The 23,293-nt window shown below is 49.7% G+C and overlaps 2 protein-coding genes across 6 annotated transcripts; both read left to right on the plus strand.

Annotated features, from left to right (window-relative positions):
- SLC25A19 (solute carrier family 25 member 19) lies at positions 1–11,052 on the plus strand. 4 transcript variants are annotated; one of them, XR_016443892.1, is made up of 7 exons: positions 3–187; positions 1,206–1,361; positions 2,117–2,287; positions 3,787–3,970; positions 5,192–5,322; positions 6,122–6,520; positions 7,010–7,147. XR_016443892.1 is itself a non-coding variant. In XM_090060520.1 (6 exons), exons 1-6 carry the CDS (start codon positions 62–64, stop codon positions 6,176–6,178), a joined length of 825 nt encoding a protein of 274 aa, XP_089916646.1. In that variant the 5' UTR covers positions 3–61; the 3' UTR covers positions 6,179–7,151. The 4 variants fall into 4 exon arrangements, 3 of the variants coding, with proteins under 3 accessions (XP_089916647.1, XP_089916646.1, XP_089916644.1); XM_090060520.1 differs by having other exon boundaries at positions 6,122–7,151; XM_090060518.1 differs by lacking the exon at positions 6,122–6,520 and having other exon boundaries at positions 6–187; positions 7,010–11,052.
- Positions 11,053–13,768: 2,716 nt separating this feature from the next.
- Positions 13,769–23,276, plus strand: MIF4GD (MIF4G domain containing). Of its 2 annotated transcripts, none has more exons than XM_090061198.1 (6): positions 13,769–14,186; positions 17,879–18,006; positions 19,249–19,358; positions 20,088–20,243; positions 21,151–21,243; positions 22,232–23,276. In XM_090061198.1, exons 2-6 carry the CDS (start codon positions 17,925–17,927, stop codon positions 22,457–22,459), a joined length of 669 nt encoding a protein of 222 aa, XP_089917324.1. In that variant the 5' UTR covers positions 13,769–14,186; positions 17,879–17,924; the 3' UTR covers positions 22,460–23,276. The 2 variants fall into 2 exon arrangements, with proteins under 2 accessions (XP_089917324.1, XP_089917325.1); XM_090061199.1 differs by having other exon boundaries at positions 13,777–13,855.
- Positions 23,277–23,293: the final 17 nt, after the last annotated feature.

Consider the following 23,293-nt stretch of genomic DNA (forward strand, 5'->3'; position numbering starts at 1 on the left):
CCGCCCCAGCCGTCGTGCGCCTGCGCACTGGGCGCCGCTGTGTGGCGGGCGGCGGGAGGCGATGGTGGGCTACGACCCCCGGGCCGAGTCGGTGCCGGCGGCCGCCGCGGCGCTGGCGGGCTCCGCCTCGGGGCTGGTCACGCGGGCGCTCATCAGCCCCCTGGACGTCATCAAGATCCGCTTCCAGGTCCGTGCTCCCCTCCGGCCTGGCGTCGGCGCGGCGCCGCGTCCCGGCTCGATTCAGATGCGGGGCTTAATTCGAACTAGGTCTGGCTTCGGATCGGCTCCTGTTTTGGATAGGGGGCTTAATTCGAATGTGATCTTGATTTCGATTGGCTCTTGATTCGGATTGGGGGCTTGATTTGGATTAGACCTTGATTTGGATTGGCTCTTGAGTCTGATCGGGGGTCTAATTCAAATTGGATCTAGATTCGGATTGGCTCTTGACTTGGATCAGGGGCTTAATTCGAATGAGATCTGGGTTTGGATTGGCTCTTGATTCAGCTCGGGGGCTTAATTCGAATCAGATCTGTATTCAGATTGGCTCTTGATTTGGATCGGGCTTGATTTGAATTACATCTTGACTTGGATTGGCTCTTGATTTGGATCGGGCTTGATTTGAATTACATCTTGACTTGGATTGGCTCTTGATTTGGATCGGGCTTAATTGGAATTACACCTTGACTTGGATTGGCTCTTGATTAGGATCGGGGGCTTGATTCAAATTAGATTTTGATTCAGATCGGCTATTGATTTGGATCGGTGCTTAATTTGAATTTAATCTTGATTCGGATTGGCTCTTGATTTGGGTCAGAGCTTGATTCGAATTAGATCGTGATTTGGATTAGCTCTTGATTCAGATTGGGGCTTGATTCAAGTCAGGGTGAGCCTCCGGCAGACGGGCCCACTGCCCTGCGAGCAGCCCTGGTGCAGTCCCCAAGTTAACCCTTTGCCTTGCAGCTAATTCAGTTCATTGCCCTTTAACCCTGGTGTGTAAGGGCTTGACCCTGCTCCTGCTTTGATGCAGCCCCAGATGCAGCCGCCATCTGTTTTTAGACTTGGTGCTGCACTGTCGTTCGGTCCCAGCTGCAGCCCTGGGTGCGGGATACAGGGGGAGCCCAGGTTTCCAGGATCATGTCACAGCGCGTGGCATGGGCCAGCATTTAACCACGAGGCTGAAATATATTCTCTGTGCTCTCCTCCAGCTTCAGATTGAGAAGCTCTCCTCCAGCCACCCGCTGGCTAAATACCACGGCATCGTGCAAGCCGCGCGCCGGATCTCCCGGGAGGAAGGGTGGGCAGCCTTCTGGAAGGGGCATGTCCCTGCTCAGCTCCTCTCCATCAGCTACGGGGCGGTTCAGGTAACACAGGTCTCACCCAAAGCCACCGCGGCCTAGATTTCTTCTGATGTTTGTCATTCGCGTGCTGGGTTTATCAGCAGCCTCCTCTCGTTGTAGTGCCCGTCAGCTGCCCGCCTCCTTGTTTGGGCTTATCCATGCCTCTGTGTGCCGGGATGAAGACTGCTGGCTAGTGTAGAGTTAGGGCTGGAGACTGGGGGTACAGACGCCTGGATTTAACCATAGCTCAGACACTCTGGTGCTGTGTAGCTTTGGGCATGTCATCTGTTTGTAGTTTTCTTCTTCATCCCTTTACTGGGGATTATCATACCGATGATGGTGATTGTGCTATTTTACATGGTGCTGTATACCTTTAACTCGTGTTTGCACAGTAGTGTTGTCTGTGGCAAGGATTGATGTAAGGGGAAAATTTATATAAGAGATGAATATTTTATAAGGGAGGGGAGACTCCCAACAGGATTTTCCTAGGGTGGGCTTTTTGTTCTCCATCCTCGGCTGTCTCCCCCATAGGGAGAATTGGAGAGTCTGAACGCCCATGACCTGCAGCAGTCGACTTGCTGCACTTTAGTTTCCTGGCTGTTGCTGGAACAAACCCTCCAGGAAGCTGCAGCGGAGATGGCTGGAGGCTTGGGGGAGTAGCAGGTTACAGCTGCCCGGTGAACTTTCTTCGTGGAGTGAGGGCGGAGCAGGAGGTTGTGGTTATCACAGGCAGAGATTTTCTCCGTGACTCCTGCTTGTATGTGTCTGTTTCTCTGAAGTTTGTGGCCTTCGAATGCCTGACAGAGCTGGTGCACACCGCCACGCCATACAATGCCCGCGACTTCTCCGTGCACTTCGTGTGTGGTGGCCTGTCTGCCTGCACTGCCACCATGGCGGTCCAGCCGCTGGACACACTACGTACCCGCTTCGCTGCTCAGGGCGAGCCTAAGGTATGAGTCAGGGGAGGAAAGCTTCAGCTGCTTCATTTTTGGTGGCGGTCATCTCCATTCTGGTTAGCGGGGGAGGTGTGAAAGGCACACAGCCAGCTGGCAGTGTGAGGGCCAGGGCCCTTAAGTGACAAGGTTATTGTTGTTGCTAAGTTATTCTTTGGGTTTCCTGACGTGTCCTTCTTCACTGTGCTTTGACCTAGCCCTTTTCATTTGACTCCGAACAGGTGATCAAATGAGAAGGAGACTTCTCTGTCACAGTTGCTGGGTTGATTTTTTTTATTTTGGCAGTCAGCCACATGAGGGATTTATATCTCAGCCCTTTCCTGAGTGTCTGTGTCTCCAGCTTGCTGTATACAGAGAGTCACATTTAGGTTCATGCAGTAATGAAGTTTAAAAACAGTCCCTGCTAATCCTATTTTATGTCCCAACTGATACAAGAATCAGTTACCTTTGCAACCAGGCTTGGTCCTCCCTGTTGTCTTCCAGAGGATGTCTGAATTTGAATTGGGGCCATTTCTTTACTGGACTTCTGCTTGGCCTGCTACGGCATCCCAGTGTATTTCCACGAACGCAGCATTAGGATTTCACTGCAGGAACAAGCAGAGCTCGGTCGAGGGGAACATAAGTGCTGCTGAGCTAAAACAGTCGGGGAAATTACTATATATCGGAGACGGAGCCAGACTTTTCAGTATAAGTTTTAACTCATGGAAAGCTGATGTTTTCCAGCCCCCAGCCTAAGGGAACTGAGCAGGAGAAGTTGTCAGCTTATTGAGTAGAAAGCTGTAATTGGCACATTCGGCTATGAAGGACACCCTGAATTGAGCTCTCTTGTGTACTTGTGCAGAGCTTGTCCCACTGTTTCCTTGCCCTAACACAGATGTTTTGCCCTGCTTCCCTTCCCTGTCCTCTGGAGCTTGGGTGCATAAGGATTCCCAGGTCTTTTCTTTGCTTTTCCTCACCAGTAGCACAGTTTTGGGCAGTTTCAGGATGCAGCGTCCCACTGGAGCTTTTAGAGTAGAGTCAGTCTCCTGTGGAAAAGACCCATATTTATAGATTTTATAGACATTAGGGGATGAAAAGGGACCTTGTGAGATCATAGAGTCCAGCCTTCCCGCCGTAGGCAGGAAGTCAGCTGGGATCAAGTGATCCCAGCAAGGAAAATATCCAGATGTTTTCTGAAAGAGTCCAGAGTAGGTGCTTGCACCAGCTCTGGGGGGAGCCTGCTCCAGACCCTGGACACTTGCACCATAAAGAACCTTTTTCTCACCTCTAGGGTACATGTGCCATCTAGGGTTCATGTGCTTTATACTGTTCATGTGTGTTAATTGTTACATGGCTCGTAGTGGTGAGTGCTACGTGAAATGTCCTTGTTAAACTGGTTGTGCCAAATATCTCTGCTGGGAAATGGGATTCCCTATCCTCTCTCTCAGGAGAAAACCTGTCTTCTATGCAGCTGACTACGAGCACCTCTCAGGAGAAGCTGTCTGCTCCTCGTTTAGGTTTACAGGAACCTTCGTCATGCTGTGCAGACCATGTACAAGACCGAGGGGCCGCTGACCTTTTACAGAGGATTGACGCCCACTGTCATAGCCGTGTTCCCATATGCTGGTCTCCAGTTCTCCTCCTACAATATGCTGCAGCAGATGTATGAATGGGTGATACCAGCTGAAGAAAAGAACGCAGGTGAGTGCTTGGGACGGTGACATCTGCAATTATGAAGGAAGAATCCAGGGGTTAGAGCATTAGCCTAGGACTGAAGAGTTGTTTTTTTCCTCAACCAGACTTCCCACGTGACCTAGAATAAAACACTTAATCTTTGTACCTCAGATCTTACCACAAAAATGGGGTTGATGTTTCCTACCTCACAAGAGGGCTGTAAAGTGTTCACGTCATGATGCTGTTGGCACAGTGTACCACAGACATGTGGCAGATGAACTCTTGAATTAAGTCATATAGCCTGTGCTGTGAAAAGACCATGTCAATACAGCCGTTCCTTTGTCTCTCGCATTTTTGTTATTGCCATGGGCATGGGAGATTCAGCTTCCCCAGGGAAATGCTAGCTTCCCAACCTGTTCCCCATCTTTGGCTTGCACAAGAAGATTCATCCAATACAGTTTAAGACACCCCCCCCCAAAGTTGTTTGGGCATTGATCTCCTGCCCCATGACTGTTTTGGGATTTTTAAGCTCATTTCATCCTGATAAAAGCTAATGCCTTGACAGCCCTGGAGACTGATTCTCCCTCTGCCAGAGCCTGTGCAGTATAGGTATAAATCAGTACAAATTACAGCTGCTTTAGTGCATCACCAAGTAGAGAGAGAACCTTCTGTATGAGAGGACAGTTTGTCCCCTGTGCTCATTCATTCGTAGATGATCGAGGTGCAGTTTTGTGCTGAGGACCTATATCCCGCCACCAAACTTGTTTCCCAATGGTTTCTGTACAACCAACAGATGCTGCCGGCACGGAGATATAGGACCCATCAACCCATTGCTTCTTTTGGATATTGCCACTTGACAGAACAACAGAACAAATCAGTCTTTGAACAAAGGGTGTATTTTTTCAAGAGTCACTCACTCAAACAGAAGCTGTAGGCTTGATGTAGGATTTGCTAGATTTGGATCTATGGGTTGCTTTGTGCAGGGGAACTAGATGATTTTATAGGATATTTCTGGTTTTAATTCACACGTAAATTATTTTAATTTCTTTTCTGTAACACATTTTACAAACAGAAGGCCAGGTACATTTGCATCTTATAGACCAACTCAATTAAGAGACATATGTAGCACAGGCTTTTGTGAGCTGAGCTCATTTCTGCTTGACTTCAGACTCGCATGGCTAGCCAAGTCTAGAAAGACATTTTATGACTGAGACATCCATTCTCATCCTGTATTTTCCTATGTTTCAGGTAACCTTAGAAATCTTGTGTGTGGCAGTTGCGCTGGAGTCATGAGCAAAACCCTCACTTACCCTTTTGACCTATTCAAAAAGCGACTACAGGTGGGAGGGTTTGAGCAGGCACGGGCAGCCTTTGGACAGGTGAGAGGTGTTTTGATCCACTGGTTTTCATGTATTTGGGTTTAGGCCAAGAAATGTACGTGGTCACTGGCATCTGTTGTTGAATGGGTCTCCATTGAGTCCCACTTTGGGCTCGCTACAGGAATGTTTGACTTGTTTGCAGTATGCCGTGAAATAGACTTTGAATAGGTTCCCATGTATGAGGAAGTCATTGTTCCGATTAAGCATTTTCTTTGATTAAGAGAAAAGATGATTTTTTACTCCCCACAGCATTTTACTGAATTTCATGTGTCTTAAGAGTTTTTTAAAAAGGAAAAAATGATCCTGACTTAGAAATGACAAAATCAAGAAGGCTGATTTTTGTGTGTGTGTGTGTGTGTGTGTTAGTTAAAGAGGCGTGGCAGTTCTGAACTCAAGTCTTCTGTCTTGCTCTGATACGCTACCTGATTTATTGGTTGAATGCAGAATTTTTGCTAGTCCTGCTAAAAAACAAAAAAAGAAAAACCCTAGCAGTAACTGCCCTTTTACTAGTGGAATACATTGACATCCCAACTTGGACCATGTCATGTCTGTATAACACCAATAGGCTGAGCACTTCAAAAGGACCTGATGTACTCATCCTCCATGGACCATAGTGAGATAGCCAAGCGATACGCTGCATTTCTTTTGCGTCTTTGACTAATTGGCTTGCACTCTTCTTTCTAAAAGTCTCCAGAGAGATGTTAGGCAAAGTGTGTGGAGGGACTTGATTTTATTTTATTCTTTTATTTGCTGGTGGGTATCTGTGTGTCAAGGTACGTTTTGCTATTGTGTATTTCAGTGTATGGACTACATACCCATTGGTCGGGATGTGTGCCTGCAGACTTTATACATCTGAATAAAATATCTTTCAAGTCTCTTAGCATCTTGAAATGAACCCTTATATTAAAAAAAAAAAGAGAGAGAGAAAGTAGTGAAGAAAGATGACTTTTCTGCACTAAATAAGGAATTTTCCATCCCTCCAACTTGCTTTCATCTTGGGCGTGAATCCGGCAACACCCAGTATTTAAAGCGTTGGACAGATTTAAGGTTGCTGTGTCAGGAATCCTTGGGGCAAGAAATTTGCTGTCTTCTTCCATTGCGTTGCTACTGGGAATTTTTTTTCCAGTGAGAAACAGAACTCAAAGAAGCACTGATCCTACTGCTGATAGGTCCTGAGATGTTGGGCCTTGACACTGTGGTATGAAAATCGGTTTTCTGCTAGTTCATTTAAGGTTCTTAGTATTTCAGTTAAACTGTTTTCACCTTCAGAAGCCTGAAGAATTGTACTCATGTTTCCAAAACAAGGCTGGCTTTAGAGAGGAAAGGAAAATGATACCATCACACTGATTCAGTCACTATTCAAGCTCAGTCATGTAAACAGCACGTGGTGATGTAGTATAAAGGTTTTACCGGCATGTGGTTAAGATGACTTGCATAAGTTGCTGTGGGAGATGATGTATTCTGTAGCTGTGGTTTCTGCAACTACAGATCCTCTCTGACACTGCCCATCAGCGAATATCACTTGATCCAAAGTCTGTGTGTTTTCGATGCAGCCTTTGGCTTTCTCCTAGGTTCCCCCTCCCTTCCCTTGGTGTGTGGCATATGTTACAGGTGGGCCCAAAAGAACCCTGCTTGGGTGGGCCTAGCTTGTGCTACTGCTCACTTCATTCTTGCCTCTTCTCCCTAGGTGCGGACTTACAAGGGTTTCATGGACTGTGCTGCGCAGATTGTGCAAGAGGAGGGACCCAGTGGATTCTTTAAGGGTTTGTCCCCCAGCTTGCTGAAGGCTGCCTTTTCTACTGGCTTCACCTTCTTCTGGTATGAGCTCTTCTTGAACCTGTTCTGTGCCCTGAAGGACCGTGAGGCAGGGGGGCTGAAGGGGACATGACTTACCTTCCATGGTTGCTTGGTGGAAGAGCAAGACTAGTGGTGTCGCATGGAATGGGGGGAGGCAGGCCTCCCGCCAAAGCTTTGAACGCACATCTCATAGCTCTGGAGGAAAATGGTGCTTGGCTCCAACCAAAGGACTGCAGGTGACCACGGCCTGTCATGGACAATCAGTCTGGTTGCTTGAAGTTGTTACACTCGACACTTTTTGCGTGCCTCCCATGGCATTGGCACTCACCTTGGGAGAAAAAGAAATGGCATTACTACCTATGGCATTCTCTGAAGAGGGATTGGATGAAGTGGGTGAAATCCCACCAGTGATTACAGAGACCTGCCTTGCTTAGCTTGTGCTGCTTAACCAATGTCAACAAGATCTTCAGCTTCCAGCTTGAGGGTCTATCACTTGACTTATATTCCCCCTCTCTGCTGTACAGCTAGCAAGGCTTGTGTGGAGATGTGCACTCTCTCTACGATCTGCAATCGTCCTCTGTCCCTTCTCTTTGCCACCCTCTCCTCCTATGCACTGACACTTGCTGGCTCCACATCTTCAGCCACCTCACACACCCTGTTTGTGCCTACCTAGACCAGCTCTTCTTGGAATTGGTTAGCTTTATTGTTTTTTCCAAGCCTCCCTTACTCTGCCTGCATGTTTTCCTAGGCATCATTAGGGTTTTCTTTTGCCATTGTAATGTTTTGATAGACAGACCAGCAGCTCTAACTCTTGCTGCTCTCGGGAGGGAATGTCCGCCCACATTCCCATTTTAGCTTCTCACGAGGCTGTGCTTTGGTATTGGACTGCAGCGATGAAACAGTCCTGCAGAGATTTTTCAGACCCAGAGTTTCACTTACTTTAATATGAAGGAAAGTCTTGTGGATGTTATTATATATAGACATGCATGTGTACATGCTCATATATAGAGAGAGATACACGTGCACACATACATGCACATGTACAAATATGAATTATTGCTTGCTCTGTATTTTTAGCCAGTGTTTTTGTGGAGCCAACAAACACATTTTTGGCCCACTTGCAAGCACAGCTTTAGCTTAAGTTACTTTGCAGTGATGCTTAGATGAGGCAACTATTCTGGCAAGATGAGGCTCATTTGAGACTGAATGAACAGGCTTGTGAGTGTCAGATCAAGTAAAATCAGTGTGTGATGAACAGAAAAGGGCTGAAGTTGGTAGGAAGGAAGTGCACTTCTGAAGCTTCAGCTAGTTTTATGGGTAAAACTGATTTATGTAATAGCAAAATGACTGCGTCTTTGCTTCATCCTGTTGTCTGCTCAGGCTAAGCAGGGTGGGGCAGACTAGCATTTGAATAGCAGATCTGTGGGGAGAGCCCACAGTGCTACAAAAAACCCGACTGAATCATTCAATGAGTGACTCAGAGGGTGTGGCCCCAAGGCCCCTGTGGGATCAGACAGCACTTTATTACTCTCCAGTAAGAGCCAGTACAGAAGCCATAAATACTTCTGGTTCTATGTGTTTTGGGTCACTTTTTGTCATACTGGGGGTGCTAGTCCCAGGGACTTGGCCAGATTGCAGCGTGAGCAAATCCATCCCGCTGATCCCCACTCCCTTGGCAATTCCAGTTGTACGTGAGTCTTACTCTTGTCCTGAGCTGTTGTTGTGGGGGTACTTTTCAACAACAGCTGTACCTGTCCTTGTCTCCCTCCACCCCCACAGTAGCTGGCATTACGTCGGGGACAAGTGATGCACTGCTCTCGTTTTTGTGCTACCTGGAAGTGGTACAATGTTTTGTATGTCAAGGGCTCTTGCATCATCTGCCCACGTGTTAGAGGAGTGCAACAAAGTAGCTAATCCCTGCAGCTGGCAGAAGCAGTGTCTCCAGGGCCTTATGGAAAATCACAGAGGGAGCTGACTTACGAGCCCGCGGTGGGAAGTGGTGCACATGTAGAGATGGAAGTGACGGCACCACTTAGAGGGGGCCTTCCCTGAGCCTGGAAAAAGTCCTCGAATGGCATTTTCAACAGTGCCTACACCCCTCTGATGTTTTCCAGCCATGCCCAATGACCCTAGCCTTGGTATAAATTGCAATCTGTCCTTCTCTAGCATCTTTAGCCTGTAGCCTCTGGAACGTGTGACACCTGCTAATGATCCTGACCATACAGTATCCCTGGTGATGTAGAGAGAGGCATTATCCTCCCTTCCGGAGCATGGGAAATTGCAGCTGTCCCTTGACTGTCTATGGTTGGGAAACAGTGGGTGAAGTGAAGGGAGGAGACAGACCACAGCAGCGCATCTTCCCATTACCTCCATGTTACCAGGCCTGTTGGGAATATAAACACTCCATCCTCCCCTTTCAGAAAGCTTTTCTTTTCTTTCTCACCATCCTCCCATAAGCTCATGTAAAGCTCCTCTGTAGCCATGCAGATGCACAGTAGATCTGATTGGGAGTGACAGGAGTTGAAGAGTCAAGGGTCTTTTCTGCCGTTGGTCATCGGAGTCGTGGAATTGCAGAGCTCCTGCCCCCCCTTGGGGAAGGCTGTTCTTCGAGTGTGTGGCTGGGTCTGGAGATGGGCTTGGGAACTGTCAGAGAGGCGGAGGCTGGTTTGTTGTGTGAACACCACCACTGCTGCACACAGGGCATTGGAGCAGAAAATGGGAAGTTTGGAGCAGATCTTCCTCTTGAGAAATGCTCTCGGATTCTCTGTGCTGTGCATTAAATGACCCATCTTGAGTTGTCATAGTGCCTTGCCCGGAAGAAAAGGCAAAGAAGTTGGAGTCCTTTGAGGCACTTTGGTGCATTTTTGATCCTGTGTGTGTGCTGATGCAGCTCTGGGCTGGGTATGGGGCTCTGAATGGTCCTGATCCTGGCCTCTGGTGGAGGAGGCAGGGGATGAGCAGCTTCAGCCTTAGGGTGAAAAAGCCATGGCAGAGAGTCACTTCACTACCTGCCTGCTTGCCCATGTTATCTGGCTTTAGAGCCTGTCTTCAAAGTGCCCATTGCTAGTCTTTATATACGAGTCATGAAAGCAGCAGCTCCCATTAAGTAAAAGAGATGTTTGACTCCATATGAAAAATCAGCAGCATAGGTTTTACATTTTGGTGCTGACAGGCTTTGGCGGATCAGTATCCCTAAAGCTAGAATAAGAAGAATGGGAGATGAAGATCTCTGAGGTCACCCTCTGCCTCCCACCTGTCATTGCTAAACTGTTCTTAGAGAGTATGTACCCACGTTGAGGCCAGTTTCAGGTAGGGTCCTTGCCACCTCCCTGGTGAGTCTAACCGGTAGCAGCAATTGGGATTGTATTCCAATATAATCCTACAGGCGGGGATTGGCTTTGTCTGAAATTCAGCCCACCAGCTGCTCAGTGATTGCCTGGGTGTCTTCTAGTGCCTTTTGCCAACACATTCAAAAGCACTTTACTAGGTAGAGTATTACATGCTGAATGAACAGTGACTGCTAAACAGCTGCACCTAAACAGTCTTGAATGGTAGAGCTCTACGCACAGACATTCACTGGACACGGTGCCCAACTGATCTGATAAATCCAGTGGTTTCCCAGTGTCAGCATGTGATTCTTTTTTTTCACGTAGCATTGATTAGTTATCGAGACTACATGTACTGTAGCACATGCTTCTCAGGATGGTGGAAAGCACTGAATAGGTTGCTTTAGTGAAAGAAATACCTGCTCCAAAGTGGGTTCCTTTTACACTTTTGGTTTGAAGGCCTTTCCCTTCTGCAGCTTGTTTCTCCATTGTCTGAACAGACTTTTCCAGCTGCAGTAGTCCTTAGGTTTCTGACCTGAAGCAGGTTTTCTCAATGCACCTAAAGCACGTGCCATTTCTAAAACATTAAATATTTTTATTACATCCATGTCTGGCTCACGTGTCTTTCATCTCTTCACAAATACTTGAATGCATGCAACAGGATGATGAATTGGACTGTGTTGGACAAGCAAAGCTTTACTAAGGGCCCCCTGTTCACTGCAGTCGCAACATAATCGAGGCCCAAAGAATATGAGTGCAGAACCAGCCAATGTGGTGTTAGTGACTTTGTCATTAGAGGGCAACATTGCCCTTCCCCAGGCAGAATGACATTCCAGCTATTCATCACTGCACAAACAGTGATTATTCAGGCAGATTTGCGCTGGCCTGGCCAATCCATGGGGCGTGAGAGGGCCTGTTGGAGCAGCCACTGTCTGATGCAATTTGCAGATTCATGGTAGACAACTTGATCTGTACGTGTCCAGATCCCAATGTCTCAACTGGATTGGAAGCTGCTCATTCTGTGTTCATTCCAGCTCCTGGGTCAGCATCAAAACTGCTGCACTTGATCTAAAGACACGCTAAGGAGTCAGGCCCTGCATTCCTCACATATGAATCATGAATGATTGAGAGTATGAGGCATCATGTATGCATAAAACACACAGTTGGTCAGAGACCTCATTAAGATCACTTAGTGACCCTGTTAAGATGAGCTGGTATTATGCCTTTTTCCCTTCATATGTTTTCCCCCCATTCGTGTACTTCTGTCTTAAAACAAAATACCTGGTGTTTTCCTCTTGTAAGCAAACTCCTAGTGCCACTGCCTGAGCATGTCTGAGGTGCTCTGCAACATGCTCAGGGATTTGTCTGGCCATCCAGGAGAGAGAACAGAAAAGCAAAGGGATTTCAGTTCCAAGTTTCAAGGGCAGTGACAAGCCATGAAGGGAGAACACAGCAGCAAACTTAAGATGCCCAGTTCTTTGCTTGCAAGCAAACCCTGGACCTTCAAGTGGAGCATTTGAGGCTGTGGCGTTTTTAAAAAATTTTCTGTATTCCAAGCCAAATTTGCCAAATCCATGAGTCAGTCCAGAACCATAAGTAGCCCTACTACCAGCAAACATCCTCCACCCACTTCTGGGGCTTCAGCTGTTTCCAAATCCTTTGGCAGGCATCCTACTTGCAGGCCCAAGCCCAGGGGGCTTTTCTCCCCCTTACTAGGAGATGTGAGGGATACCCAGCATGGGTTTGTTGTGGGTAGGTCTTGCTTGACCAATCTCATTTCCTTTTATGACCAGGTGACCTATCACCTGGACAAGGGGAAAGAGCTCGACATTGTATACCTTGACTTTAAAAAAGCCTTCGATCTGGTATCCCATGTTCACCTCTTGGCTAAACTGTGGCCTTGACATCGCCACGATCTGCTGGCTGGGGAACTGGCTCCACAGTAGGACCCAGAGGGTGGTGGTTGATGGGAGCCAGCCGTCTTGGTGTGTGGTCACCAGTGGGGTCTCTCAAGGCTCTGTCCTAGGGCCTATACTGTTTAACATCTTCATCAGTGATGTGGACATTGGTGTCAGAGGCGGACTGGCCAAGTTCGCCGACAACACCGAACTCAGGTAAAGCATCCACGCCTGAGGACAGGAGGGTGATCCAGGCAGATCCGAACAGGCTTATGAAATGGGCGGACGAGAACCTGATGGTGTTCAACACCGAAAAATGCAAGGTTCTCCACCTTGGGAGGAAAAACCTGCAGCATCCTTATACGCTCGGCAGTGCTACGCTGGCTAGCACTACGGATGAAAGGGACTTGGGGGTCATGGTTGACCACAAGATGAACATGAGCCTTCAGTGTGATGCTGCGGCTAGTAAAGAGACCAAAACGCTGGCTTGCATCCATAGTCGCTTCTCAAGCAAATCCCAGGACGTCATTCTCCCCTTGTACTCAGCCTTGGTGAGGCCGGAGTTTTGGGCTCCGCAATTCAAAAGGGATGTGGAGAAGCTTGAGAGAGTCCAGAGCAGAGCCACGCGCATGATCGGAGGTCAGGAAAACAGACCTTACGATGAGAGGCTGAGAGCCATGGGGCTCTTCAGCCTGGAAAAGCGCAGGCTCGGGGTGATCTGATGGCCACCTATAAGTTCCTCAGGGGTGACCACCAGGATCTGGGGGAACGTCTGTTCACCGGAGCGCCCCAAGGGATGACGAGGTCGAACCTTCACAAACGCCACTGTGACTGGTTCAGGCTGGACATAAGAAAGAACTTCTTCACTGTCCGAGTCCCCCAGGTTGGGAACAGACTGCCGCCGGAGGCAGTTCAAGCACTCACTTTGAACGCCTTCGAGACGCATTTGGATGCTCATCTCGCTGGGATCCTCTGACCCCTGCTGACCTCCTGCCCATGGGGCAGGGGGCTGGACTCGACTCGATCCTCCGGGGTCCCTTCCAGCCCAAATGTCTATGAAAATCTATGCAATCCGAGTCCAGGCAGGTCTGGGACACGTTTTCAGTTCAATGCAAGAAATCTGCCTTGCAGCTTCTTTTCACTGTCCCACTAGAGCCCTTCAGCCTGCCTGGCTCTCAGCCCTCCCCAGAGCTAAATTCACACGGAGAGACCAAAAGCTGGGACTGTCAAAGACCTGCAGTTCATTTATAGCCTTAGACAAAGAGTTAAGAGGCAAATGCAAATGCTCTCATCCCCAGGTCCTGGCCTGACGAAGAGGAGCAGAGCTGGGGTGCCCAGAGACGAGCGGCTGGGCTCTGGTAAGCCAGGAGGTGGCACTGCTGCTGCATCTCTCCTCTTCCTCCTCCCCCTTTGGCTCAGGCTCTGAGGAAATGACCTAAGAGGAAACCCTCAGGTTTGCAAAGGAAAGAATCCATCCGCCTGGCAACAACTGACCCCGACGAAGCTTGCACAGTAAGGACAGCGGCAGGGAGGCTCTGGCTGCTCCGGCCTGCTGGACTCCCGGGGGCGCTTTCGTGGTGGTGGGGCCAACGCTGCGAGGATGCCCATCTTGCATTTGCATTCCATGCTTGAGCTGCTGCCTTTTCTCCTCCTGCTGCTGCTCTTCTTGGCTCTGGGTTTTTTCCTGATCTACCTGCAAAAGCCTGAAGCCGAAAGCAAAAAGAACTAGAGGCGGGGGCCAAGTCTCAGCTCTATGCAGAGACACCAGCAAAGCCGGCGCTCGAGTCCTGGGGAGGGGAAAAGGATCCCTTGCAGGGACCGTGCAGAGGAAAACCCCAAACAGGTTGGTGCAATCTGCTGATCCCTGGCAGGGGCTGCCCTGGGGAGTTTTGGAAACAAACTTGTGGTTCTTCTGGTTGAAGCCGCACAAGCAGCGGCTGTTCGAGCAGCCTGGGAAATCCTCTGCTGTTGCTGCACGGTTCTTCCTGGTTTGAGAGCAGGCTAGTCACTTAATTCCCTAGTCATGGCCACAGCTCTGGCAGGAAGAACATGTTCCTCCTAATCCAGTTTCCCAATCCCATGGTGGCCATAATGTGTGGGTGGTTTCTGAAGCCTGGGTGTGTGAGGCCACATCTTGTTCAAAGCTGCTGCTCGGTGAAAGAGTTGTAATCACTAGGCTGCTCTGCACTCTACCAGACTGATTTTTCCTCCTGGTTTGTGGCAAACAGCGGGAAAATGGTCCCATGCTGCCAGCTAACAGGTAGAGGGCTGTTCACGTGCCAGGGAGAGGGGTCCCAGCTCTTTGTTTCCCCTCCTCCAGGTCACCCTTCAAACCCACCATGTGTGGATATCCTTCTCCAGGTCAAAAGCAAATGTTAAGTCCTTTTCTTACCTTCCTTAGCACTCCTCATCGCCATAGCATAGAATCGTAGAAAATTAGGGTTGAGAGGGACCTCAGAAGGTCGTCTACTCCAGCCCCTAATGCTTGAGCATCTCCCAAGCGTTAATGTCTTTATCCGCGCAACGCCCCTCTCATTGCTATCATTCCTGCCTCACAGGAGCGCTGGGCCAAAGAGGCTAAAGGACTTGCCCAAGATCACACAGGGCGTCTGTGGCAGTGCTGGGATTTGAACCTGGGTCCCCTTAATCCTAGGCTCATGTTCTAGCCAGCAGGACTCTCTTCTGTGCTTTTGTATTGGTTTTGCTGGGAGCTGGAGGTTTCTATACGGGGAGCACATTAACCCCCTTCCACTGCCCTGGCAAAGGGGAGGCCTGGGTTGCTTCTTTCTTCCTGCCTTCTTGCAGATGGTGACCCAGAGCCGGGGGGTTAATAGACCCTGGGGTTTTGCGGCCTTGTCCCTGCACTCTGCTGTGGGGAGGCTGCACCCCGGGGGCGACTGGGCTGGGGGCTGCACAGCAGTGTTCAGGCAGTGGAGAGGCCAGACTTTGCTAGCTGTAAAATGGAGCTTTGATTTGTGTGTGGAAGGGATTGTGCAGCCTGGCTGTGGGCACTAGCCAAGGACCGGGCTCATGGGTGTGAGATGCCCCCTCTGCCCTGTATCCCATGGTCCTAAGATCCTCAGGAACTGGGAACAAAGAGTTTCTTGGGGCAGAATCAGTGTTTGCTTTATCTTGTTTTTCCCAGCCTCCGTGACTCTCCTGCATTGGATGAAAGGTCGGCAGCAGGAGATGGGAAGTGTTGCCCTCTCTTGTGGGGGACCTCTCTTGTCTTCCCTCTGGGCCGAGTTGCTTCTCCTGGACCTGCAGAGGGTTGTGTTTGGCTGCAGGAGGGAGAGGCAGGCAGGGAAAGCCTTGTGTAGAGTGACGGGGTCCTTGGATGCTCCTTCCCATGCGCTGGGGCTGGGGAGCACCTTCCCTCGTCCCATGGCAAAGGAGTGAGACCCTCCTGGTCATTTTGCCAACTCCTTGTGAGGCTCCATCCCACATCACTGTGAATGAGGTGCAACAACATGGGCTCTGGGAGTGTTAATCCTGTGACCACGCTGACGATGAGCCAGGGGTCTCTAGACACCAGAGCAGGCTCTGTCTACATTGAGTGTCTGTGTGATGAGTGGGAGCCCCAGGGCCTTCTCCCCAGCCAGCACACTCAGCCACTGAGTGCTCTGGCCACTCGTCTGACTATCCACCTGGCAGAGGAACACTTGGCACAGGATCTTTCAAGACTCCCCAGTGGGGAAATGGACAGCGATAGTGAAGACGACGTCGAAGCAACCAGATCGGAAGACGGCGCGGAGGATAGCAGCAGCGGGTCCTCCAGTGGAAGTGACAGTCCTATCCCATATTCGGGGATCAGACTAAGAGACAAGGGGTTTTGTGAGGGAGACGATGCCTTGCGCACGGGTGCGTGGGAGCGCCATCTCACGGGTACCTATGTTGTAACAGGTGCATGTGTTTGTATGGTGGGTTAACGTGGCAATGATCAGTGACCAGATGTGCGTGTGTGTGTCTGTCTGTCTGTCTCTCTCTATACATATATAGATAGATCTATATATGTATAGATAGAGAGATAGATCTATAGAGAAAGAGATCTATCTATAGAGATAGATATAAGGGTTTATATAGATACAGTTATCTATCTATCTATCTATAAATATATAAAAGACATATATTTTTACAAAAAAAAGCTGAGACTGCAGCTCGGCCTGCACAAGCAAACGCAGTGTCTCTCTAGGTTTATAGGTCAGAGGGCTCCCAGGCAGGTGCATTAGGAAAACTGGTAAATGTGACCTCTCAGAGGCAGGGAAGAGCTGAGTGGGTGGGGGCTGCAGGTGCAGAGACAGGTGAGGTTTCTCCTAGAGCTCAGCCAGAGAAGGGTCTGGGGGTCCTGCATGATGGCAAAGCCTGGCTGTGTGCCGTCCCCCTGGCGGGTAATGGCCTCCGTACTCTCCCTAAGCCCGGATTGTGGCTGCGGTGCAGCGGGTGAGTCAGGACTGTGGAATTCTGCTGAGCCGGCGAAGGCACCGAGCGCTCCTCTTGGCCTCTCGCCTCTGGGGTGCTTGTGACACATGCTGCCGGGGCGAGGCTGCAGCACACGCTTGGTGCCGCGCAGACCAGGACTGGGCTCGCACTTGGTAAGGCTGGGTAGCCCCTTGGAATAACTGAGCAGAGCACGGCATGGCTCAGCAGTTCCCAGGATCTTTATGCACTATAGAAAATAACACTGTGTCTAAGGAGGACTGTCTCTCGGTGACGTCCTTGGCTGTAGAACTCGCTCCTCCTCTGTGCATCTGATGCTGTTCCAAGGAGGCTAGTGAATTTGGCCCAGCGCTGTGTGGAGCTGTGCCATTGCCTGAATTGTTGGCTGATGGTTTATGTTTCAAGTCACCCCTGTGCCTCTGAAGCAGCTTGCTAGTGAGTGAATGGGTGGCAGCACAGGGTAAGGGTAGGGGTTTCCCTGTGCTATGCCCAGGCTGCTTCTCCCTTCTGGGAGGGTGGGGGTATTTGTTGCCGTTTTGAATCTGTAGATCAACCAGATCGTCCCAGTAGACAGTGACACAGCCTTGGGGGCCCAGCACCTCCTTGGTGAAGCATGGCAGAGGGCGAAGCTTAGAGTAATGAATTCCCCAGGTTGAGGGCTAGCTTGGAAAGAAATCTTCATAGTTTCATAGATGTAGGGTTGGAAGGGACCTAAGTAGATCATCAAGTCTGACCCCCATAAGCAACCATGAACCCTCAATCTTCTGATGCAAAGTCAGATGCTTTATCCATTAGGCCACATGGTCATCTTGTTTCTCTCCTCCCCGCCAAATAATCGAGTGTCTCAGGGCCCTTGGCACCCATCAGCTGTACAGCCAAGGTGCATGGATAGTTTGGGGAAGGAACTGTATCAAGATCTCCCAGCAAGTCAGGGGCTCGGTAAGAAAGGGATCTCTGGTGCATGAGAACAAAGAACTGTGCTCCAGCCACTGGATTATGCTGCCTTTTTTTGCAGGGTTTCCCCAGATAGCAAAGCAAAAGCCCATGCTAGCCTTTGCCTGTCCCCCCTCTGAGCTCAACTGTTGTTTTTTTTCCTAGGGTTTCTTAACTCATCTGCTTCCCAAACTCTTGGAGCAAACCAGACATGGGCGAGACAGGCAAAGAGGAGTACAAGATACAGTCGTTCGATGCTGAGACGCAGCAGTTACTGAAAACAGCCCTCAAAGGTCAGCAGCTATCTCCCTCCCTCCATCACCTCTGGGCCAAGCTGCCCTGCCCAGTCGGGCTGGTGGATCTCAGCTGGGCAGTCTGATGCCGTTTGCCATGTTAACTTTAACTGCTTAGTGTGTGTGATCTGGTGCAAGAAAAGTTGTGTTTAGTGGAACATTTACACTGGGGCTTCTGCTGCCTCCTCCCTGGTATTTAATGCAGCACCTATTCTGGGCTGGGCTCCAGGCTTGGGAAGGGAGTGGTCTCTAATGACAGAAGAACTGTTCTGCTCCCATGTCCTTGACTCTCTGTGTGTCCCCCTCTGCCTTGGTATCCCCTGCCCTTCTCCTTCTTTCCAGTCCTCTCACCTCTGGCATTCCTCCCTTCTGTACCTACCAAGTCTCCCCTGCTATTTCTTCCCCCTGACTTCTGGCTTTTCCCACTCTGCCTACATGCCCTCCTTCCTTTGTTCACTTCTCAGCCCCTGACGCCTGCCCCTCAGCATCTGTATGTAAAGCCCAGTAGTTTGCCTGCTCAGCTCCCATTTAAACCAGCCTTGGTCTAAACCCCCGAATATTCTCCCCTGCTTCTACTCTTCACTCCTTCCCTTCCTATCACGATGACTCTCTCTGGCCAACACCTTTTGGAAATATCGCCCCTAAACCAACCGTTCGGGATATTAGAGGGACCATTTTAGGTGCATCCAATTCCTGCTGGGTTTGGAGCGAGTCTGGGTTTTGCAGTGTAGATACACCACAAATTTACCAAAATTTTGTGCACTGGAATTCAGAGCAGACAGACAGACAGCTTATCCCAGAGTAGCAGACTGTAGGCTGCTACTACAGCCCCTTCCCGCTGGCTGGTGGGGGGCAGGTGATACCTCAGAAGAAGGACAACCCTGGGATAGTCTGGATTGGACTAGAGCCGCAGACACAGGACATGTACACCTGTGTGATTTATATACTCCTGGGAGTAGCTGCTAAAGTTTTGTGGAGTAACTTTACACTGGGGTAGAGTGAATGAAACTGCTCAGAGGTGTGTGGCATGTACCCATTCTGTTGTTACACTGACATGAACACGTCCAGGGTCCTCGCTTCTTGTACCACATGGTGCTAGCGTAACTCTCCCATCCACCCGTAGCTGCTTTCCAGCTGTTCTGGAGCATTAGTAAGGTGTGTGTGATGCGGAGACTCTGTGCAGTAGCAGGGGGAGCCAGTGATGAGTGGGTGGTGGTGACAGCGTGGCCTCTTCCCTTGCAGACCCCAGCAGCGTGGACCTGGAGAAAGTCGCCAACTTCATCGTGGACCAGTCCCTCAAAGACTGTGTGTTCAGTAAGGAGGCAGGACGCATCTGCTACACCATCATCCAGGTGAGTAGGGGACTGCCCTCCTGGGTCAGGGTTGGGGCTGCTTTGTAGCCTGGCCTCTTTGCTGGGCCTGACTCCCTCCTACAGCACTTACAGAGCACAGTGCTAGCACTAGAGGCCCTCAGAGTGTCTCCCTGCCACCCTGTGCCTAGGACACAGGGGGACACCCCTCAAAGGGGATGTCAGAGGGGATTGAATGCTCTACCATGGCTATGAAGTGACTGGTTCCCAGGGGCTCCTTCCCTGGCCCCATGCTCTGCCTACCAGGCCAGCTCCTCTTTGTCTAAATGGTGTACTGGAGCAGCCAGGATTTCTACCCACTACCCGACAGACATCAATTCAAACCTGCTCCCCTTAACACAAGCACACCCACTTCATGCTAACTCTGAGCTGGTCCCTGTCTCAAAGTTGGGGTCTTCATGGCAGAGGGACTTGTGCCTCGTATTGGAGCAGCCTCTTTCCAAGAGAGCAGGCATAAGGCTGGCCAGGGGAGTGCTGAGTGTGATAAGGTGCTCCAGGGAAATGAGGGGAGGGAAACATAGGGGGATGCACATGCTGGAACAGTGGTCCTAGGTTTGTCTGTAGCAAGACTGGCAGATTGCATCCTCTTCTAGGCAGTGGTGGGAGTCTGATCATTAAGAAAGTGTGTAGACCCAAGTCTCCTGGGAGCCACATCCTTCTCCTCCTCTACCTCTGAGGTCTCAGCTCATTGCCTCTCTCCTGTTGCCGTAGGCAGAGAGCAAGCAGGTGGGTCAGAGTGTCTTCCGGCGGAGTTTGCTCAACCGGCTGCAGCAGGAGTACAAGGATCGGGAGGAGCTGCGAACCCGCTCCCTGAAGGCCTGGATCTGCTATGTCACCTTCATCTGTAACATCTTTGACTACCTGAGGGTACGGAACCGGACCTGGGAACATCCCTGGCTCCTGCCTCGTGGCTGGAGATGGGTCTGAATCGAACCCCTGGAAAAAAGCATCCCCAGAGTTCAGGCACTGGCCTAGAGCCTGAGTCCTGAATTCCATGTTGCATGTGGCGGCGAGGTTCAACAGGATCTTGGTTCTGAGCTTCTCACTCTGTATACACAGGAGACCTGCATTTACATTGCATAGTTCAAAGCCTCTCACTAATTGTGCCATGACCCTTTACCTATTGGGGATGTGCATTTTCCCTTAATGGTGAAATGCACAATGTCAGAACCATTGTTAGGGCTGATTCTCAGATAAACAGATGTGTTCTCAGATCCGTTCTCAGAGTGAACAGATGTGGCCCAGCTTCTTCCCCCTGCTCCCACTCCCTTGGCGCTTGCCCTTGGAAATCCTTCTTCCCTATCTCTGAGGTTTTAACTTAGAGCTTTGCTGCTCACTTGCTATTGCTGAGTTAGTCGCATGCTGTCATTCCCTGATGCCTAATTGGATGGGCACACCTGCACTTGGCTCTCTGTGGGTCTTTGCACCAGCAGACTTCACATGCTCCAATATTGGCTGACATGGGTGAAAGACACAATTGCAACTAAATCATGTCCCATGAAGGTTTGGTTACATTTTAACGTGCACATAATGGCATTGCTTGTCCATCCTTGTTAGCACCTTTCAGGGATCTCTAGTTTCTCTCACTAGGAGAGACTTGAGTGTCTGTGGTTTCCTTGGCAAGTCCTGCCAACACTGAGCTCTCAGCCAGTAACATCAAGGCCAGTTCCTTGGGGTCCTGTTCCCTTCCCCTTTCGGAGAGCATCAGTCCTGTAAAACAAGCGAAGCAGCTCTTCTGCCTGCAAGTTGATACATTCGTGCTTCCTGCTAACAGGTGAACAACATGCCCATGATGGCACTGGTGAATCCGGTTTATGACTGCTTGTTTCGACTGGCACAACCTGATAGCTTGCTGAAGGAGGAAGAGGTGAGTACTGGTGGTATGCTAACTTACAAATACTGCTAAGTCATCAGAAATAATACAGCTAAGGAGGAGGATGGTGGGAAAGGCTTGGACCCCTATTTGCAGCAAAGGAGAAGACACAAGGCCCCACAGGGCTTTTTTCCTAGGACTTGTAAGCGGCAAGCATGGATAATGAAGCCTTCTCCAACGGGAAACTTCCTGCAGCCCCAGACTGGAGACAGCAGGAAGGTCCTGGCTGCAACTCCATTGTTAAAATTGCAATAGTTCTCTTCTCAGCCTGATTTTTCTCCCTGTAACAATGTGTTTTAAAGCTATGGCTTGGATTGTGAGCATGGCTGTATGTAGCAATTGGTGGATATAAACATCTAAGACTTGTCTAGCACAAGCAAGGAGTGGTTATGAAATGTATGTGTTGTCTGCCATGGACTTTACTTGTGCTTGCTGTTTTCTGTGATGCTTTATGTCAACACTTCCCTTTGGGTGGAGGGTAAATTGTGCGTGAGGGCAGTGCTGGCAGGTCAAAAAACTCCAAATGCGCCAACTTTCTAGAAACTTGGATAGTGTTTCAGACAGTTTCCTTTGTTCAGTTCAGGTGCTGACACAGGGCTCTGTGAATGGGCTCACTGTAAGCACTGATCCAGGATTTTGTGCCCTCATGGGAGTCCCAGCATGAGCTGGGGAGTTTCTAATGGCACGTTCCAGTCCCTTGCCTCCATGTGTGAAATTGTGGGACCTCCCTTCAGACACATCCCCTCCAGAGCTGCTGTAGGCATCCCACCATCTACTATCAGATATTTCTGGGGTGAAGAGGGCATTTAGGACCATACACTGTCATGAAGAAAGAGGAACCTTGAATTAGAAATAAAAGGGATTGGGGACTGGGGAGGAACCCCCTAAACTCACTGTAAAGGGGCCCAGCTCAGAGGCACCAGAGACCTCATCGCTGCCATATTTAGGTGCTCTTTCTCCCCACCTCTTTTCTGTACCTCAGGTGGACTGCCTGGTGCTGCAGCTGCACCGCATCGGCGAGCAGCTGGAGAAGATGAACTCCCAGCGCATGGATGAGCTCTTCTTCCTCCTCCGGGATGGCTTCCTCCTGCAGGAGGGGCTCAGCTCCCTCTCTCAGCTCCTGCTGCTGGAGATCATTGAGTTCCGTGCAGCCGACTGGAAGATGACAGAGGCTGCCCAGAAGTACTACTACAGTGAACTCACGGATTGACCCTTCAGCATCTAGAACGGACTTCACCAGCATCAGTGAACTGACCCCAGCACTTTCACCAGCAAGCTTCACACACACAAATTTTTCTAGTGCTTCTTGTAAATAGGATTTATAATATTGACACCCCATAGATGCTCTGTATCATGTCATTACTAGATTGCAACTTGTTGGACCACTTTAACTTAGCCAGAGCTTTCACTGTTTTCATTCAAGGATGGACCCATGTTAATCACTGCTTCTCAGGCTGCTGATGAGCTTGTAACATGGGTTTCAAGCCCAAACCAGGATTTTACATCAACAGGCAGGAAAGCACAGGTAATGGTTTCCACTAAGATGTGCCCTCACCTTCCAACTCCCCCAGCCACCAGATCTGATAGAGAAGAAAAAGCTGGTGCGTCTTGCCTGGAGAATTTCTGTCTTCCTTGATTTTCTACCCCGTGGGATCCCTGCCCTTACTTCTTAAACCAGGTCAAGACGCATCATGCTTCTACCCAAAACAATGGGTGTATGGTTGAAGTCCTTATGTGGGTTATTAAGTTTTACTTCTTCCAACCCTTCCATTCACCTGCAGGGTGCAACCAGAAGCAGTGGCACCTCCTCCAACTGGTGACAAAGCCACCCCCAGGAGCAAGATTGAGCATATGCAACTAGAAACTGTTTTTATAAGTTTTATACAGTAACCATAACAGAAGGTTTTTCTGAACAAAACTGAGTGGACTTGATCACTGCATACTTGTGATGATGATAAAGGCAGAGAAAGGAGGGGAAAGAAGTAGGTTTATGATGCTTTTTTTAATAAAACCTTTCTACTTATGAATACTGTGCATGCTCTCT

The sequence above is a fragment of the Crocodylus siamensis genome, chromosome 8, assembly GCF_052110815.1.
Source record: "Crocodylus siamensis isolate JL-2025a chromosome 8, ASM5211081v1, whole genome shotgun sequence".
In the NCBI taxonomy this organism is placed as follows: Eukaryota; Metazoa; Chordata; order Crocodylia; family Crocodylidae; genus Crocodylus; species Crocodylus siamensis.

Bases quoted from the DNA above. Each gene is read 5' to 3' on its own strand.
- MIF4GD (XM_090061198.1), top strand. From the start codon at position 17,925: ATGGGCGAGACAGGCAAAGAGGAGTACAAGATACAGTCGTTCGATGCT. The intron at 18,007-19,248 runs GTCAGCAGCTAT...CTTCCCTTGCAG, and splicing joins ACTGAAAACAGCCCTCAAAG to ACCCCAGCAGCGTGGACCTG. The intron at 19,359-20,087 runs GTGAGTAGGGGA...CTGTTGCCGTAG, and splicing joins TCTGCTACACCATCATCCAG to GCAGAGAGCAAGCAGGTGGG.
- SLC25A19 (XM_090060518.1), top strand. From the start codon at position 62: ATGGTGGGCTACGACCCCCGGGCCGAGTCGGTGCCGGCGGCCGCCGCG. The intron at 1,362-2,116 runs GTAACACAGGTC...GTTTCTCTGAAG, and splicing joins TCAGCTACGGGGCGGTTCAG to TTTGTGGCCTTCGAATGCCT. The intron at 3,971-5,191 runs GTGAGTGCTTGG...CCTATGTTTCAG, and splicing joins AGCTGAAGAAAAGAACGCAG to GTAACCTTAGAAATCTTGTG.